This window comes from Dipodomys ordii, unplaced genomic scaffold (genome assembly GCF_000151885.1).
Source record: "Dipodomys ordii isolate 6190 unplaced genomic scaffold, Dord_2.0 Scaffold90, whole genome shotgun sequence".
Lineage (NCBI taxonomy): Eukaryota > Metazoa > Chordata > Mammalia > Rodentia > Heteromyidae > Dipodomys > Dipodomys ordii.
The window spans coordinates 4,797,587-4,815,939 of NW_012267306.1; the positions used below are offsets into that span (position 1 = coordinate 4,797,587).

General features: G+C 35.1%; 1 protein-coding gene across 3 annotated transcripts in view; it reads right to left on the reverse strand.

Moving 5' to 3' along the window:
• The window catches only part of Adam22 (ADAM metallopeptidase domain 22), a 175,720-nt gene that overhangs the window by 24,932 nt on the left and 132,435 nt on the right, over positions 1–18,353 (reverse strand). For all 3 annotated transcript variants that reach the window (XM_013026069.1, XM_013026068.1, XM_013026067.1), the window contains exons 15-23: positions 17,502–17,601; positions 16,088–16,159; positions 15,771–15,863; positions 11,592–11,672; positions 9,321–9,371; positions 8,891–8,954; positions 6,857–6,962; positions 3,987–4,106; positions 1,417–1,585 (exon numbers count right to left, since the gene is read on the reverse strand). In XM_013026069.1, the coding sequence (XP_012881523.1) occupies positions 1,417–1,585; positions 3,987–4,106; positions 6,857–6,962; positions 8,891–8,954; positions 9,321–9,371; positions 11,592–11,672; positions 15,771–15,863; positions 16,088–16,159; positions 17,502–17,601 (856 nt within the window). The remainder of the gene's footprint in view (positions 1–1,416; positions 1,586–3,986; positions 4,107–6,856; positions 6,963–8,890; positions 8,955–9,320; positions 9,372–11,591; positions 11,673–15,770; positions 15,864–16,087; positions 16,160–17,501; positions 17,602–18,353) is intronic.

The following is an 18,353-nucleotide window of genomic DNA, read 5'->3' on the forward strand; positions in this document are numbered from 1 at the left end:
TGAGGCAAAAAGTCTGTGAGACTCCATCCAATTAAATAGCTGAAAAGTGTGTCTCAAAGTAGTAGAATACCAGCTCTTAGTAAGAAAGCCAAGCAAGTGAGCTCAAGCCTCTGTGTTTAAGCCCTGGATTCAGCAGCAAAACTGATTCATAAAAGAGCTTATTGTCAGTCACCTACCTACTAAGAAATAGACCTGAGACTCAAAGTCATCTGATTCTAAATCTATACCCAACTGTATGATGTATAGCATATAAAGAAGATTCACTGTACTTCTTGTCCTTTAAATATAGTTGATCTACTATAAGTTAAAATTACATAGGATAAAATTATTATGTATAATTATTATAAATTACTTGGGTGCTATTTACCACCTGGCTGTAGTTGCATCTGTCACTCTTTTACTAACTCCTTAAACTAACAGTTACTAGAAAAAAACATCTGTTCTCTGAATTACATATTCCAATTTTATGAGTAAAATATGATAATTCATTCACATTATTGATCAAAAATAATTCCATTACTCTTTTCCATTGCCCCCACAAAAAGTGTTTTCTGACCCCCACAGTACAGGAGCAGAGCTATTTAACTATGTGTTCTCTTTATCATGTGTCATAAAATTCCTATCTTTTAGCAATTAACTGACAGTTCTTTCTCTCTATATATTTTTGGCATATACCTCAAGAACATTACATGAAATGACCAGGATTTCAAGCCCACAATCGCAAGATGTGTCTCCTTTGCCTTAACTGGATAATACAATTCAGTCACACAAAGAATTTAGAATGACAGTAGGAAACAAACAAACAAACATAGTACATGCATAAAGAAAAAGAACCAGGAAAGTGTCAGTATTGGATTTCCTAACTGAAAATAACACAAAATTTGTCACCAGTGGAGGATGAATCTTTAACCTACAAACTTATTTACATGGAACTTATATTATCTGATACATAACTGGAAGAAAAAAATTAAAAATCCGTCAAATGCCAGTTTTCCTCCGTGATTATTCTGTTCTAATGTTTAGGTTTTATTTTCTGTGGGTAATGGTTATTTATGATCTGTTCTCATTGGTCAGTGATAAGACCACAACAGTAGTTAAATGTTGTGGTTAACACCTATTATTTTACTCTCTTAAAACCTCCATTGCAGTTTAATTCACATTATTAGTTCACTTGTAGAAAACTAGCATTATATGAGATTATATTAAAAAACAATTCATTAAGGAAAATTACATTCTTCTTATTTTTACTTTCTCAGATTACTCAACAAAAATAATCAAACAGCTATGATAAAATCGATGCTCACATGCCAAACAAAAACCTGAATACTGCTGTTTTCTATAATTAGGGAAATAAGCATTGTAGGATTGAAGATAAAAGAAACAAATGGTTCCAATGATGAAATCATGAATACTTACTCCATTCCCTGAACAAATAGTTCCTTCTTTATTGCTTAAGCAAGTACTGAAGTTGAAAGAGGCCACAGGAAGACATCTGCGCTCTAAGCACATCATCTGAGGACCACAGGGAGTCCCGTCTTCCACATAGCCAATATCTCCATCTTCTTCAAGCTTAACATGCCCACCACTAAATATAAATTGGGATTGAAAGCAGATGGGATTCCATTTATTCATTCATCTTGAGAATATGCTCAAAAACTAAAGAAGGGGGAAAGACCATTTCATCTATTTTCTAGTTATCATTTAGTAAAATCCAGTAATGTGAGCATGTCCAACTCTCAATTGGAGAAAGCAATTAAATTGCTTATCTAATTCTTTTTTAATTTAAATTTTATTGTAAAGATGATGTACAGAGGGGGTTACAGTTACATAAATCAGGTAATGAACAAGGTTATCCCCTCCTTCATTCCCCTTCCCCTGCTTTTTCCCCTCCTGACCACCCATCTAAGTTGTTAGGTTAATCTCCAACATAGTCTGTCTAGTAAGTATCACTGTTGAGTTGGTTCACGTTTTGTCTAATTCTTTTTAACAAAATTAATATAGTTTGAGGTTTAAACCTAACCATTTGATGTTATGTATAAGTCTATTAGGCTGTATTTAGTAGAATTTGGTTTGATAATTAAGTTTCCCATGAGTCTTAAGCTACCTTTAATTCTTATGTCTCTACTGTTCACATGTATTTCAAATGAAGATGAAAATAGCTTTAGTTTTCCCCAAATCTTGAATATCTACAAGTTCTATTTGAGTATAACTGAACTATTATATAGATTCAATATAGCAACCTCAAATTTTTTAGGATTAAGCAAAATCAGGATAAGAATTGAAATCTTATATTAATAATCAGTTTATCATATATGGTACCAAGTCAATACTAACATAACACTTTTTAGTCTTTTTGATTATTTTTATAAAAATTATGCATTTATGTAGAGTCAAATATAAATTGTTCACCAATAGATCATTCTTATGATACACTGAGTCTGTACAACTAATATATTTATATTTAAATTATGGCTCTGTCTTATTGATTCAGCTTTATGTGTTATCAATTGACTTCTATATAGGAAACTTGATCATTTATCTTTTTCTCTGTCCTCACTGAAGACACATTTTCCTCTTTTCCTTACTCTTTTATCATAAATTTTATTTAATCAATAGATCAATTAAAGAAATGGACATTGTTATTAACTACATAAATTATTCAGTTGAATGAAATGGTGCTGTCATGATAAAACTCTGGTTTTTTTATACTACTTTTTGTTTTCCCTTAGTCTTGTATTTGCTTGCAGTTTCTTTGCTTACTTTTCTAAGAATTTATCATCATTAATTCAAAACTAATCCAAAATCTCCACTGGCTATCAAATCTCCACTGATAATATATCTGAGGCTAAGCTGGAGTTTCTGACCTGTTTTGCTTTGTTTTTGCTCTATGTTTTGCTTTAAAAAAAAAAAACAACCTGACACAGAGCTATAAATCTTAGCTTCTCCTCATTATTAATTTGAGGATTACACTGTCTACATAAGTATCTTGTTCCTTATCTCCTTTGCCTTTCTATTCTTTGGTTTACTCTTCCATTTTTTGTGGAGTCTAAATCTAGTAGCTTACTCAGAAAGAATGTAGGAGGACAAATTTTGGAAATATTTACACATTAACAATGTCTTTAAATATTCTTACTAATTTCAAGCTAGAGCTGCTATTTTCTACAATATTCAAATTTTTAAATAATTATATCTATCTTCTTCTGATTCCCAGGGGTCTTGTTACTAAGTTTTAAACCATTTTTAATTCCTGTGCCTTTAGTTTTATATTCTTTGTGAAAACTTTTGGGATTCTTTTCTTTAAGATGTTACTTTTGTCTCCATTTTTGTATTTTTCATGCATATCTGAATTCTTTTTTTTCTTTTTTTATTGTGAAAATACTGTACAGAGGGGTTACAATTACATGGGCAAGATAATGAGTACATTTCTTATCAAGCATTGTAGCCTCTTCCTTTGTTTCCCCTTCCCATCCCATCCTCCCCCCACCCTCTCACCCAACCCTCCTCCCCCCACTACCAAAGTTGTAAAGTACGTTTTCGACATAACGACTTGTATGTCTCATTGTTGTAATGGGTTCACCTGTATCCCTATTTAAACGATTTGTTTTTTTCCTTCCCTTCCACAAAAAAAAAGATGTATTTAGTCAGTTTGATGGGATTAGATTGAGAAAGGGACCAAAGTAGATGCAGACATTTAACTCACTGACTTTACCTAGAAGTGATCATTTCCTTAAAAAGAAGGAAATGTACACTACCCTATAGGATTTTACTGAATAACATATCATATCCACAACTACTTCATATACTACATTCAGCTAATGCTCACTGTCTTTTATCTCTTTCCCACTATATTTATTCAATTATCTCAAAGTGATTGATTACCTACTACTTCAGCTTACTAGCATGCACATGAACTGAAAGCAGTAGTCCTAAGCTGCATTTCTGGAAAGACAGATGACTGAATTTCTCAGTAACAGTTAGGTAATTACCTGCAGTTTAATGTTCTTCCCTGCTGCACAACTAAAGTGGATGTGATTTCACCATCCAGTTCTCCGAGCCTTGGGATATTTCCAATATTGGTACACAAGAGGAAACCACAAAGCACATCCCTGTGTTAAAAAGAGTACCAATTATCTCCCATTTCCTCTCTCCCCAAAGATATAACAATCCACAGACGTCTGGAATGACAATTATCTCTCATTTTAGAATGAGTTTCCATCAACTATATCACTTAATAATACGCCAAGCAAAATTAAATAAATGTAAACTCAGTTTTAGTTTGTTCCCTGCTCTGAAAAGCATCTTCTCTGAAACTCTTACTGGTGCAGCTAAATCCCAATGGTTTTAGTTTTTCCTTTATTGCTGGTTAGTTCCAGTAAAGAAAAGTAATATATCAGATAAAAACTTTTCTATCAGAATCTCTTTGCCTGTAATACTTTGCTTTCTTAGTATTTGAGAAAGGAATGAATGATCTCTGGAAGAGTATTCTTTTATATAATAGATAATTCTATAACTCGTCTCCTAGAATAAAATGTTATACATGCTTATATTGAATAGATTCTGAACTTCAAAGACTCACTACCCCTTTAAAGATGTATTGTTTTCCTTACGATTGTATATGATTCTAATTTGATTTGTAAAGAATTTTTACTGGTAATAAATATTACATTATATATCCTTTATTTCAAACATGTTTTAATTACTGATGGGTAATAACAAACATATTTTAAAGTATATTATAAAAACTGACTAGCAGACTAGCAAGATTATATATGGACATACCAGACTAACAAATAGATAAAAGATTCGGTATTTATTACCAATGTAAATATATATTAATTCACTTCTTAAAAATTAATTTCAAAATATATCATTTTCATATTTCATGAACAAAATGTTTTTCCAAATAGAAGAGGTATTTATTCAAATTTTTTTGTAGTTGCACTTATATAAATAAACCTTTCTTAGTAATTTAGAATATATAAGTAAAACTGAACAAGACTTTTATGCTCAAGGAGATCATACTCTAGATGAGAAGAAAAATTGCATCTATAAACTATTATGAAATAAAGGGGACATGACGAGAAGACTATCAAAAGAGCCTGTGGGAGTTCAAAACAATGATATGATTTATTTCTAGAGTCAATCAAGAAATCACTTTATAAAGGGTTTTCTAACTAGGCTTTGAGAATGAGTACATTTTTCCTGGTGGCGGTGTGTGTCAAGGCTGTATCTGAGGAATGAATGGCAAAAACATAGTTTTGAAGGTAGGACAATAATGTACACATTAGGAAAAGTAAGATTTGTTAGACTGTGAAACTGAGAAGAAAATTTTGAAGTACATAGTTTGGCACAAATCATGGAAGAGATGCTAAGCTAAGATTCCTAAAATTTTATTTGTGTCACTGACATTCAGAGATTAAGAGAGAGTTCTAAAATCAGACTGCTTTAATATCATTTTTATCGCATCTTAGTTACAGTGAGTTTGTATAAATTCATTGACTGTATCGCCATTTCTTCATCCAAAAAATAAGAAAAAAGATGAAGTATCCAAGCTTACTCAAGTCTTGATAAACTGATATACTCAATGAATGTTGAGTGAAACTAATGAGAGCTAAAGGCTTGGCACTGGTAGTTTATGCTTATAATCCTAGCAACTCAGGAGGCTGAGATCTAAGGACCGTGGTTCGATGCCAGCCTGGGCAGGAAAGTCTGAGAGGCTCTTGTCTCCAATTAATCACAGAAAAAGTTGGAAGTGGTACTGTGGCTTAAGCGGTAGAGTGCTAGCCTTGAGCAAAAATTTAAAAAATAAAAAAATTTAAAAAGAACATCAGGGAGAGCACCCAAGCCACAGGATCAGCTAAATAAATAAATAAATAGTTACAGAATTGGCCAAATCAAAATGACTCAGAAGATTAATCTGATGGAAGTATGCTAGAGACTGGTAGCAAACAAAAAACTACTATTAAACTAATAAACTAATATCAGTAGGGTAATGGCAAAAAGAATGAAAATAAAAGAGACTGATTAAAGATAGGTGATGTTGGGCATGATGGTACAAACCTGGAATTCTAGCACTTGGGATGCTGAGGCAGGAGAATCTCAAATTTGAATTCAGCTTGGGCTATGTATCAAGACCATTGCAAAATTAAATGAGTTAAATGAATGATGGAAGGAGTGGAATGGTGGGGTAATAAAAGTGAAGAGTGACCATAATTTAGCATCTGGAAAATGTACAAATATTCTGAGGCTTCTACTCAGGAGAACAAACCACAGATCTTTGGTAAGAACAAGGGCTAGATGGAATAACAGGGCCAACTGATTTTTTTAACAGCAGAGAATGTATTCTGGTGGCTTTAATGTTCACAATTTTTGAGTTGCGGGAGCTGTTCTCTACATGAGAAAGTTATACATTTGTTGAAAGTTATATATTTGTTTTGCAAATATATAATTCTTTGTGGTTGGTAGTGGGGCTTGAATCTGGGCCTGGGTGCTGTCCCTGAGCTCTTCAGCTCAAGGCATCCAGTTTTCTGGTGGTTAATTGGAGATAAAAAGTCTCACAGACTTACCTGCCTGGGCTGGTTTTGAACTGTGATCCGCAGATCTCAGCCTCCTGAGTAGCCACAGGCACCCAGCCAAATACATAACTTTTGTTATATATAAATTTCCAAATATATAACCGCTTGACCTTAGGAGAGAGGTCAAGTACATGTCAAGGTTGGAGCCCTGGGAATATATGCAGGTGCAGGTAGGATCATTCTTTGTTGACTACAGAAAACAAGAACATACTGGTCACTCAAAATTTACACTTGTGATTGACTGAGGGATGAACTCTGTGCTAAGCATCGAGTGGCCTCACCGCTTGTTGCATTGTATCCATGTGTCTTTGTCCTTCCCACAGTTACCCTTCTCAGTCCCCTCGATATTCAGTTTCTCATAGCAGTATTTGTCTGATGCTGTCACCTCTGAAGCAGAAGAAAATTTTCTGTCAACATTGGAGGTAACATGCTTTTCAAAAGGTTTGCAATTGAGGAAAACTGCAATTTAAGGACTCTTTTTTCTTCTTTCTAACCACAGTGTTTAAACCCAAAACATGTACCCATGGCTTACAAAATTCTCTTTCTTATCTCATAAACATTCATGATGGGTCAGGTACATTTTTCATGGCTGTTCATTTGGCAAACAAATATGTTTAGGTCTCTAATGTGATTTAGGCTATATATTATCATAGAAATCAGGATTTAGCTAAAATAGGGATGATGCTATTAAAAGCTCCTTGAGTGGGCTTTAATCTCAGTGCTCAGAAAACTTCACTAACCAAGGCAAGTATACAATATGGCTGGATTCAAGAAACACTCGTATAATTTCTATTTTGCCTACTAATTCTTAAAAGCTAACAAGAACAACTTCATTTTTTTCATTTAGCTAAGATTGAATCCATGGTAAATGTCTGAAAGACAAATAACATTTTAAAGGATGTCCTAATTTTGGTCAAGTTTTGATCTTTTCTGAGGCCAGGGTTGGTTGATAGAGCTAAGAGTTACAAGAAAATTACCTCAGAAAACAGTTGGAACCAAGTGAACATTCTAAAAAATTTGATATCTGAAATGCTCCAAAATCCAAAACTTTTGAACACCAATGTGATGTCGCAAGTGGAAAATTCCACACCTGATCTCATGTGATCAGTCACAGTCAAAATGCACTTGCATTAAAAGTAGTATACATAACTACCTTCAGGCCATGTGCATAATGTTTACATGACATATAAAGGAATTTTGTATTTAGACTTGAGTTTCATCCCTAACTTGTTTCACTATCTATAATTCAAATATCCTCAAATAACTAAAAATTCAAAATACCTCTAGTACCAAGCATATTCAACGTCTATATATTAAACTACAATGAATTATTGGTAGCTTCATTTCTTCTTAGTTTTATCAAATGGAAGGAATAAAAACCATATCTCTTTGCTAAGAGTACAAGCTTGTATAACTAATTTTCCTCCAAATCTCAATAGTTACAGATCAAAATAGTATGTATTTCCTGTCCTAAAAAATTACAGCCAGGACACATTACATGTAAGGATTATTGTTATCTTATAGTTTTTCCCTAATACAAAATACCTTCTAAAACAGTTTAGGATTATCCAGGCATGATGATGCATATCTGCAATCCCAGCACACAAGAGGCTGGGGCAGAAGGGTTAAGAGTTTGAGACCAATGTGGGCTGTATTATAAGACAGCGTCTCAGAAAAGAAAAAAAAGAAAAAGAAAAAACAGAAACAAGAATTTAGAATGAAAACTGCTCTCAAAACTTTTTGCCAATATTTCTGGGGAAAATATCAATATGTTATAATTTAAATATTATTTAAATGAGTGATATATATTTTTGACAAGCAATAACCTTAACATTTCTTTCTGGAAAAGAAAAACTACCTCAACAAGTCATCTGTTAGTAGGAAAGACAACTGGAGGTTAAGAAAGAAAATGGTTGTGGAGGCAAAGCAACGCTCACTAAAATGTTGAGGTTTAAGTGAAGGATTCCCCGCCCCCACCTCCATCTTTCCCATATGGCTATGCAAGTTTACCCTGTGGCACACAGCAGAGGAGCTAAATTCAGGTTTATTCTATTCGCCAAGCTATGTAGCCTGGCCTGGGTTTCACCTGCCTGGCAGCAAAGGAATTTTCTGTTTCATCCACAGGCACTGCCAACTGGCCAAGAAGTGTGGGGCTGTGTCCTCTCCAAGGACTCAAATTTCCAGAAATGTGCCCCAGCTAAGACTTATGGTAGCTGTGAGAAGCCTCTAGATACAAATTTACTTCCAACCCATCTGCCCTTATGAAATCCACTGAACACCTTCTTTAAAATAATCAAGCCACACTATTTACTTACTTTGCCCCCAGATGTATTTGCATTGTCTGTCCCTGGTTTTGCATCTTCCTCCAAAGCAAATTCCCTAAAATGGAAAAACAAATACCCAGAAATGGTTCAGTAAGTGCCTATGGCAGAAAACTCAAAAAGACAGAATGACTGGTTAAAAAAATATTAGAGAAGGATGTGTGTGGATGAGGGGAAAATGACAGAAGGAGTGAATCTGATCTGCCCATGTGGTCATGTCAAAATGAACCCCCTCCCCCCATACAACTAATTGATGCTAATAGAATTGTGGGAAAACAGGTAAATAATATTAAATATATTATAAGGGTCTTTTATCTTCAGAATTGATTATGAAACATTTAAACTGTTCTTCGCAGGTTGATAACATTCCAGAATTTCTCTCATTCTCACAGGAAAAATCTACAGAATAAAGTGATGTTCCTACCTGAACACCATCACATGAGGATCCATCCATCTTATGAATATTAGGAGCACACTAAGGAAAGAGAACAAGCTATAAACCAGCCAAATATAGAACAAAATATCAGGATGAGCTAACAAGGATCTCTTTAAGGATCTGATTCTAAAAATTATGTCTGATAATACACCTAGTCCCTTTAACTATCTATAAATCAAAACAGAAAGTCCACAGACAGGAAGAGGAAAAAGCAGTTCATGCCCTTTTCCCTAAAACTATGAATATACTCAAGTCAAAATATTTACTACATAGCAGCAAATGAAAACTACTGACCACAATAGTCTCAGTGAATGATATGCTTAAGAGCATCTGCTTCATACTGATACATCAGTCATCAAAGCAAGAAAAAAAAATGAGCACAAACTCAAGGCAAGGGTTCTGACCACATAGATGAAGCCATAGTACAATGTCCTCCTTGTTTACCATGAGAAATAAAACACCCCTTTAAATGACTCTCCATTGTCATAGTGGCTCAGGCCTATAATACCAGCTAATCAAGAGGCACCTATAGGAAGGATCACTGTTTAAGGTGAAACTAGGCAAGAGAGAACCCATCTCATCAAAAAAAAAGCCGGACATTATATTGCATGTCTGTAATTTCATCTGTACAAGAGACATAAGCAGGAAGATGCCAGTCTAGGCCTGGCTAGCTCCATACTCACCCCAAAGGGGAAAAAAAGTGAAACCGTATTTTAAAAAATAACTAAAGCAAAACCTGAGCGAGGGGTGTGGCTCAGGAGGTAGAGTGTTTGCACAGCAAGCTTAAAGTCCTAAATTCAAACCCCAGTACTACTTAGATGTAAAGGGAGTAATAGAAAGAAAAGAGGTGGCACTGAGGTTGTAAATACCATTGTTCAAGAGACTAAATATGCAACTAGAAAATGTTGTGAAGGAAAACTCACTAAGTGTAATGCCTTAGAGGAAATGATGTATGTCTCCATGTGTCTCAGAGACTTCCTGAGATTCAAAGAACAAAGGGTAAGAATTAAGTGGTTCAAACCTGCAATCCTAGTTACTTGGAGGCTGGGTTTGGAAGAATTGTATTTTGAGGCCAGCTAGGGCAAAAAAAAAAAAAAGTGAGCAGCCCCCATCTCAAGCCATAGCTTGTTGGACATGTTGATGCATGCTTGTTATCTCAAACTAAAGAAGAGGCTGGGATTTGAAGGACTACAGTTCTAGGCCAGCCTGTGGTGGCAAGGAGCGGGGGGGGCGGTTGACTCACAAACTTTGGTTCATGCCTGTCATTCTAGCCTACAGCAGGCAGATTACAGTCTAGTTTCAGATCTACACAGGAAGCAAGACCTTATCTCAAAAATAATCAATGCAAAAAATGGGCTAGAAATGTGGCTAAGTGGTGATAATACCTAAGAAAAACACAACCATGGATTCAAATCCCAGGGCCACCAAAAAATTTAATCAATGAAAAATGAAAATATAAAAAAGAACAATGAATACGATGTTGAAAGCTAATCAAAACTTAGACGTATGTCAATGTGAAAGTCATAGAAACAAAGCTCACTTTGTATTATAAGGTTTAAAAGAAGGTAAGAGCACAATTCAAACTGCTGCTGATGTGTATTTTACAAACAAGTCAAATACTTTAATTTTCAATGGTTTGGTTTCAATTTACAGTATGTTAAATATTAGTTTATTTTTAATTTCCTTATGAGTTTAAAACCAGTGTTAAGGAAGAGAAAAAAAAATGCTTTTGAGCCAAGCATGATGGGACAGATCTATAATCCCATCCCTTAGGAGGCAGAGGCAGGAGGATTAAGAATTGAAGACCAGTCTGATGCATGCAGTAAATCCATGTCTAAAAAATAACAGTAAAGGGTTGGGAATATAGCATATGTATTAGTGGGAGACCATTTACCTAGAAGGCAAAAGATCCCAACCCCCAGGGGAGGAGGGGAGGGAAACAAAGGAAGAAAGGGAAGGATAAGAAGGAAACAACTAAAGGGAGGAACAGAGAAAAGAAAATAAGTACAATATATTTAAGGTATGAATGCTGTCCTATTTTTATCAATGCTGAGCATTTTCTTAAGCTTGGATTTTTAAAACTTAAATTCATGAAAAATAAAAAGATAGTGAGAGATAATGTGAAAGAGATGCATCTTATCCATGTACATTTCTTCAGCTGGGGGGAGGGGGAGGGAGAAGAAGTCAGTGCACTAAAGCTATTCCCAGTTTTTTTTTTCTTTTTTGTATGGGATTTAGAGTGAACATTTTGTAAATTACCTGACTTGAATTTCCTGAGCATGTTTCACGAATATCACAATCATTCACTGCTTCTCGGCACACAGTCCCCATAGGCTGAAACTAAAATAAACAAAAAAAAATCAATGTATAAAACTCTACAAGGACGAAAACTCTATTTAAATGTAAGCAGAATGAAAAGTATTTGAATAGGAATCTTAAACCATGTTAAGATGATAGTCTTGTGGTAGCAAAAGCTACCATTATTGAACAAGTGCTGCTTTAATCGTTTTAAGCGACAGCTTCTCATGCATGTCCCAAGAAATATTTATAGACATCACACGAGAGTCAGTAGGGCAGTACTTGAGAGAACAAGCCACAAGATGACAAGTTAGTCCAAGTGCTGGCAATTCCATATGTTATTTCTGCAGTACTGTCTTGTTTAGCTTTGTTTCTGAAGGGCCTAGAACTTGCTAGGCTAGCAGTCCACTGCTGCTGATGTGCCAAACCCTAATCCTATAAATCTTCTTACTGATTAACCTTGGGATTTAGGACTTAACTTCATTCTTATTGATATCTTTACCACACAGTACTTTTTCCTCTTATCTGTAAAGCATTCAAAAGTTACATTTTGGGATAAATTATAAAAGTTAGCTTTTCTAGAACTATTTTCTCCCAAGCTTTCTCTTCCCTTCTTCCAACCTCGTCTTACATACATTCAAATCTTAGTCTTTGACTCTATTCGAGTATCTCTATTATTTATGCCCAGTGATAGGGCTTTAGGGGTTTTGTGTCCATTTCTTTGTTTTTGATTGCCACAAATATTTCTTGTATGTATACAGTTGTATTACTATTTTTAACCTCATGGTATTTATAAATTAGAGTATTCATGTGACAAAACAGAATAGTATCATGTTCCTCTTTCTTCTTTCCTTTATCTCTCTTCAAAATGCTGACATTTGGGGCTGGACCAATCTATACTTTGTCTCTGCTCACACAGCACACAGTTTTGGCTCGCTCTCACACACACACACACACACACACACACACACACACGATATACATTTTTTGTATGTGAATTTCTTTCTTCATAGTCCTCCAGGTACTTGCATCTCCTGTTGCCCTCATGTGTAAACTTTGCTAACTCCTTAGAATTTGAAAAGTTATATTTTAAAAGATCTGAGTAAGATTTATATTCATTCATTCATTCATTCAAGTATTTTCTAAGCATTTAAACTTGTGCCATGTGCTATTTGAGTCCATGAAGACTCAGTGGAGAACAAAACACAAGAATCCTACTCACAAGCAATTTGCATTTTGATGGAGATAAATGGACCCTGAAAATAAAGTAAATGAGCAAAATAATTTCTTTTTCTTTTTCTTTCCTTTTGTTTTTGGTCAGTCATGGGGCTTGAACTCTGGGCCTGGGTGCTGTCCCTCATCAATTCAGCTCAAGGCCAGCACACTACTTGAACCACAGCACCACTTCCAGTTTTCTGGTGGTTAATTGGAAATAAGAGTTTCACAGAAGGGGCTGGGAAGGTGGCTCAGTGGTAGAGGGCTTGCCTTGCATGCCTGAGGCCCTGGGTTCGATTCCTCAGCACCACATAAGCAAAAAGAAAAAAGCCGGAAGTGGTGCTGTGGCTCAAGTGGTAGAGCGCTAGCCTTGAGCTGAAGAGCTGGGGGATGGTGCCCAGGCCCAGAGTTCAGGTCCCACGACCGGACCCCCCCCCAAAAAAAAAGAGTTTCACAGAATTTCCTGCCTGGGCTGACATTGAACTGTGATCCTCAGGTCTCAGCCTCCTGAGTAGCTAGGATTATAGGCATGAACCACCAGCACCTGGCTTAATTTCACATTTTTGATTTGAGAAGATCTAAAACAAGTATCAGTAGATTTGACATAAAATTTAGATGAGAGTATAAGTTTTGAACTTTTTTAGGAAATTTGGGAAGAAAGTATGTGTGCTAGGATACAATAAGAAATAAACTGGCCAAAAATCCTTACTAGAACTTATAATGGGAAGAAGAAAATAAGAAATAAAACTAGCTGGCTGCCTATCTTCATAAATACAATTTCATTGGGAAAAAACCACACACTTCTATTTCTGTATTTTCTATGGTTGCCTTAACTCAGACAGATATTTTCTCGTAAATCAAGGGTAAAGTATTTTTTATGTAACTTTTTTTCAGAAAATATGTTAGCCTTTGGCTAATAAATACATTATTATAGATATATGTAGAAAAGAGGGATACATATAATTTCCTATCTCTTTTTTAATGTTTTTTATTGTGAAAATACTATACAAAGGGGTTACAGTTTACATGAGCAAGGCAATGAGTACATTTCTTATCAAGCATTGTTGCCTCCTCCTTTGTTTTCCCCCACCATCCCTTCCCTCACTTCCGCAAATACACTCTCTCCCCGCCCCCACCTAAATTGTAAAGTTCGATGTTCACCAGTGTCCTGTACATCTCATTGATACAATGAGTCAACCTGTATCCTTATTTAAACATTAATGCCCACCATCCATTCACTGCTCAGCCTCCAGCTCCCTTAGGAATCCAGGATTGGGAGTGAGGAGTAGAGGAAGTGGTGAAAATAATTGACAGACTAGCAATTTTATTTTGCAGGACAGTAACCATGTTGTTTAATTTTAATTTTAATCATTTTGAACTTGTTCTTCACCAAAGGCCTAAAGTCAAAGAATAATGTTGTAATTGAATGTGTTTTACAGGAGGGAGAGCCTAAAACCACCAGATGTAAGATAAATGGTTTTAGATTCCTTACTATGTTATTTGAAGATACTGTCAGAATAAGCAGCTATGGTAGCCAGAACGAAAGCTTTCAGAGATCTCTGCCAGTGCCTGGCTGCCTTAAAAGCTTCCAGAAGACACAGTGGTAAAGTGGAAAGAGAAGAAACTGCTGCCAGCAGTCTGAGGTGTAACTGCACAGCTATTCTTTCTAGCTGAGTGGGCCTTGGCAGCTCTTTAACTTCCTTGCTACTGAGATTGCTCAGTTGTAAAAATCCAAATAATAGTGTCTTTCCTAAAAGTGTGCTTGGGAATATTCTCTAAGACAATGGTCTCACCGGGGCTGTTTTGTTCCCTTGAGGAGGCATTTGGAAATGAATGGAGACAGTTTTGGTTGTCACCACTGGGAGGATTGCTTCTACAATCTAATAGGCAGAATCCCCAGAAGTTACTAAACATTCTACCATTCCCAAAATAAACCAAACCTTCACAAAAAAGAATTACTCATCCAAGAATGCCAATAGTGTAGACTGAGAAATCCACATATAAGGTGTTATAAATTGAAAGTGCTTAGCACATTTTCAGGCACAAAGTGGACACTTCCTATGACAGTTTCATCAACCACTCCTCTATAACTCATTAAAGCTGTTCAGTCAGCAAATTATCACAGAGCATGCTGGGCATATTTATTCATCCCCTGGACCAATATGTATTGAGAACCTACACTGATTACTGTGTAAATGTCTCTCTCTGTACACAGTGGAGATAGACATTAAGCTTCAGAAATATGAGGACTATGATATCAGATATGGTATCAAATATTATGTGAGATGATAAAACATCTGATTTCTTCAGGAAAATAAAGGAAAGGGAGGGAAGTTTCAAAATAACTGTTAGTCTTAAAGTAAAGGTATAAATTTGTGGAATTAGGTTATCAGGATGCTGTGTAATAAAGATGTAATAAAAACAAAATGTGTAAAGATACATTCGTAACTCTCATGCCAACAAAACGTGCAAGGCTTGGTCATATCCAAAGCATTTCTTTCACTTCCTCCCTTCCTCAACAGTGAATGTAAGAGGTACTCCAAAGAGAGCTACAATAAAGGAAGAATATATCGTGCACTTTCTTGGCATTGAAAAGAAAGGAAATGTATTGGAAGTAACCCTTGGTTTCATTCAACACATGTGTTCTTCAGGGAGGTAGTATGGATAGGATAGCCTCTGAGGATAGCCCAGGGTTTGAGATCCACTTAATCAGTATATGATCTAGGACCAAGTCTTTTCAGGCAGGAATTACATTAGTAACTATGCCTCATATGATTTTATGAGGATCTTGTTCGCACCTAGCATTTCATCATTTACTATATCTTAGACATGATTATTAGATCATATTTACACAGCCTTAATATTTTGTTTTTTATCACATATGTCCTTCTTTCTGTCCTTTGGTCAGAAGTCAGAATTCTTTACCTTGCACTTTTTACAACAGAGACCATCACTGCATTGGGAGTCTTGGGTCAAGGTACATTTCTTACAACACTCTGCTCCTTCAAGGATGCATTCCTAAATAACACAAACAATTGCAAAACATCAGAGTATGGCCATCATTTTTCTGAAAATATCAGGTTATTTCCTAAAAGCGAATGTACAAACTCACAAAAATACTCTTCCATCCACAAATCCTATACCATTTCCAGGTATAACTCTTGCTCTCTATACGTTCATGTACGGACCTGGAATGATACTAAGTTACCTTAAAAAGTATCTCCAGACTACCCAAGACTTACTGCAGGGGTCCCACAGTCACACTCTTCTCCAGTTTCAATGAAGCCATTGCCACATTCCGGAGGGTCAAGAAGCTGTGGAAGGAAAACCAAAAAGGGATCTAAAATGCACAAAGCACAACAGCAAGGATTTTTGATGCTCCTGCATGCCACACCTGGATATTTCACTTACCTTAAACAAAAAAGCAATTAGAAGCATCTACTTCTATTTCCATTTTATATTTCATATATGTATATATGCTTGCAAAGATTCACATATTTAACATATATAACAAACACGATCTAATAAATGTTGCCAAAATAAAAAATGACATAGCCACTTACTAAAACCATAAAATTCTATGTCAGTCAGAAAACAAGAGATTTGGAGTCCAAAATGTTTAGGTTAAAATTTTGGTAGTATATGTGAAGTTTTGGGTTCAATTCCTAGAAGCAGATTAAAATAAAATCTTGATACAACTAACTGTAACATTCAGAAAATTTATTATTTCTTTTTTTTTCGACAATACCAAAATATGAACTCAGGACTTCAAACTTATTCTGCTGACACTGTATCACCTGAACCATGCCTCCAGCAGAAATTTTTGCCTGTTATTTTAGAGATGGAGTCCCAAGTATTCTTTCCTGCCAGGCAGACTTTGAACCATAATTCTCTGTATCTCAGCCTCATGAATAGCTAGGATTACAACAATGAACTATTGGTGCCTGGTAAAACATTACTATCTTAAACAAGGATAATAGTACAGTTGTCCACCTAATTAATTAGTTATCCAAAATTGCTGTTAGAATCAAGTTTACTCATCTGTGAAAAGCCCTTTATTAATTAATCTTCTTCTTAAAGTTATTTTATTGATAAGAAAGGTATTATAATAACTAATATATTCACTGATTACTTATTATAAACTATATCTCTTACTATAAATACAGCTTTGTAGAGAACCTCAATAATTTGCCCCAGACTTTAAAGTAACTTTTGAACTATCTGAGAGTACATTTTAAGTTTTATTTTATTATGTAATTCTCCATAAATTTTAGTATTTTTAAAATATAATGTACCCTATGCTAAACAAAATGAGTAATAATAAATAATTGCTATTAGCTGAAAGTTAACCAGTTTTCAGACTACAGAATGGCAATATTATGCACATCTATAAATAAAGAAATCCACACCACATAATACACCCTTTTCTAACTAGAAGAAGAAATATAAAGAAAACAAGAACAACAACAAAAATGAAATACACATTTCTATCTGCTTTCTATTGCCAAATGCTTCCTATTAACGTTGGCTTTGAAAATGTAGACATTTAGTATAACTAGAACATGCATATCCAATTGAAAGATCCAGTGGTGAAAATTTGTTTTTATAACACTGTAGAAAGATTAATGATTAAGAACTCTTGGTTACATTTATTACCTTAGAAGGTTTATTGAACAGACAGGCACCACCTCCACTATTTAGGAAGTCATGGTACTCTTCGATATTACACTGGGTGAACTTTTTTGGGAGATAATAACTGTGGAGAGCAGAAAATCAACACATGTATACAATGTTTACTTATGTTTGTCATCTTAAAATTGCTCATTGTTAAAGTTATACAGTTTTCTTTAGAATGAAAAATTAAATCCACTTAGACATAATATTTGTATTTAATCTATAAGAGTGTTATTCAACCAGTATATTTATAAGTTCTTCATTTGAGGACTATGGTAGTTATTATGAGTTGTTTATTATTTATATGCACATCCCCCCAAAAACACATGTATACAACAGTACCTCTAATTTAAATCTAAGAATTAGAATTTTTTATTCCATAATGGGTCCTAAATATTAAAACTGGGCTACAAACAAAACAGTAGAATTTGGATGCAACATTCCAAATAAAACTCTAATTACCTTATTTCCTTTACTCCCTTTTTCTTTTTCTTTTTCTTCTCTTTTCCTTCCTTCCTTCCTCCCTCCCTCCCTCCCTCCCTTCCTCCCTCCCTTCCTTCTTTCCTTCCTTCCTTTCTTTCTTTCTTTCTTTCTTTCATCTTTCTTTCTTTCTTTTTATTTGTCGGTTGAGAGGCTTGAGCTTGGGGCCTGGGAGTTGTTCCTGAGCCTGAACTAATTTTGCTCAAGGCTAGTGCTCTACAACTTTGAGCAACAGCTCCACTTCTAGGTTTTGAGTGGTTAATTGGAGATAAGTGTCTCAAGGACTTTCCTGCCCAGGCTGGTTTTGAACCTTGATCCTCCATTCTCAGCCTCCTGAGTAGCTAAGATTACAGG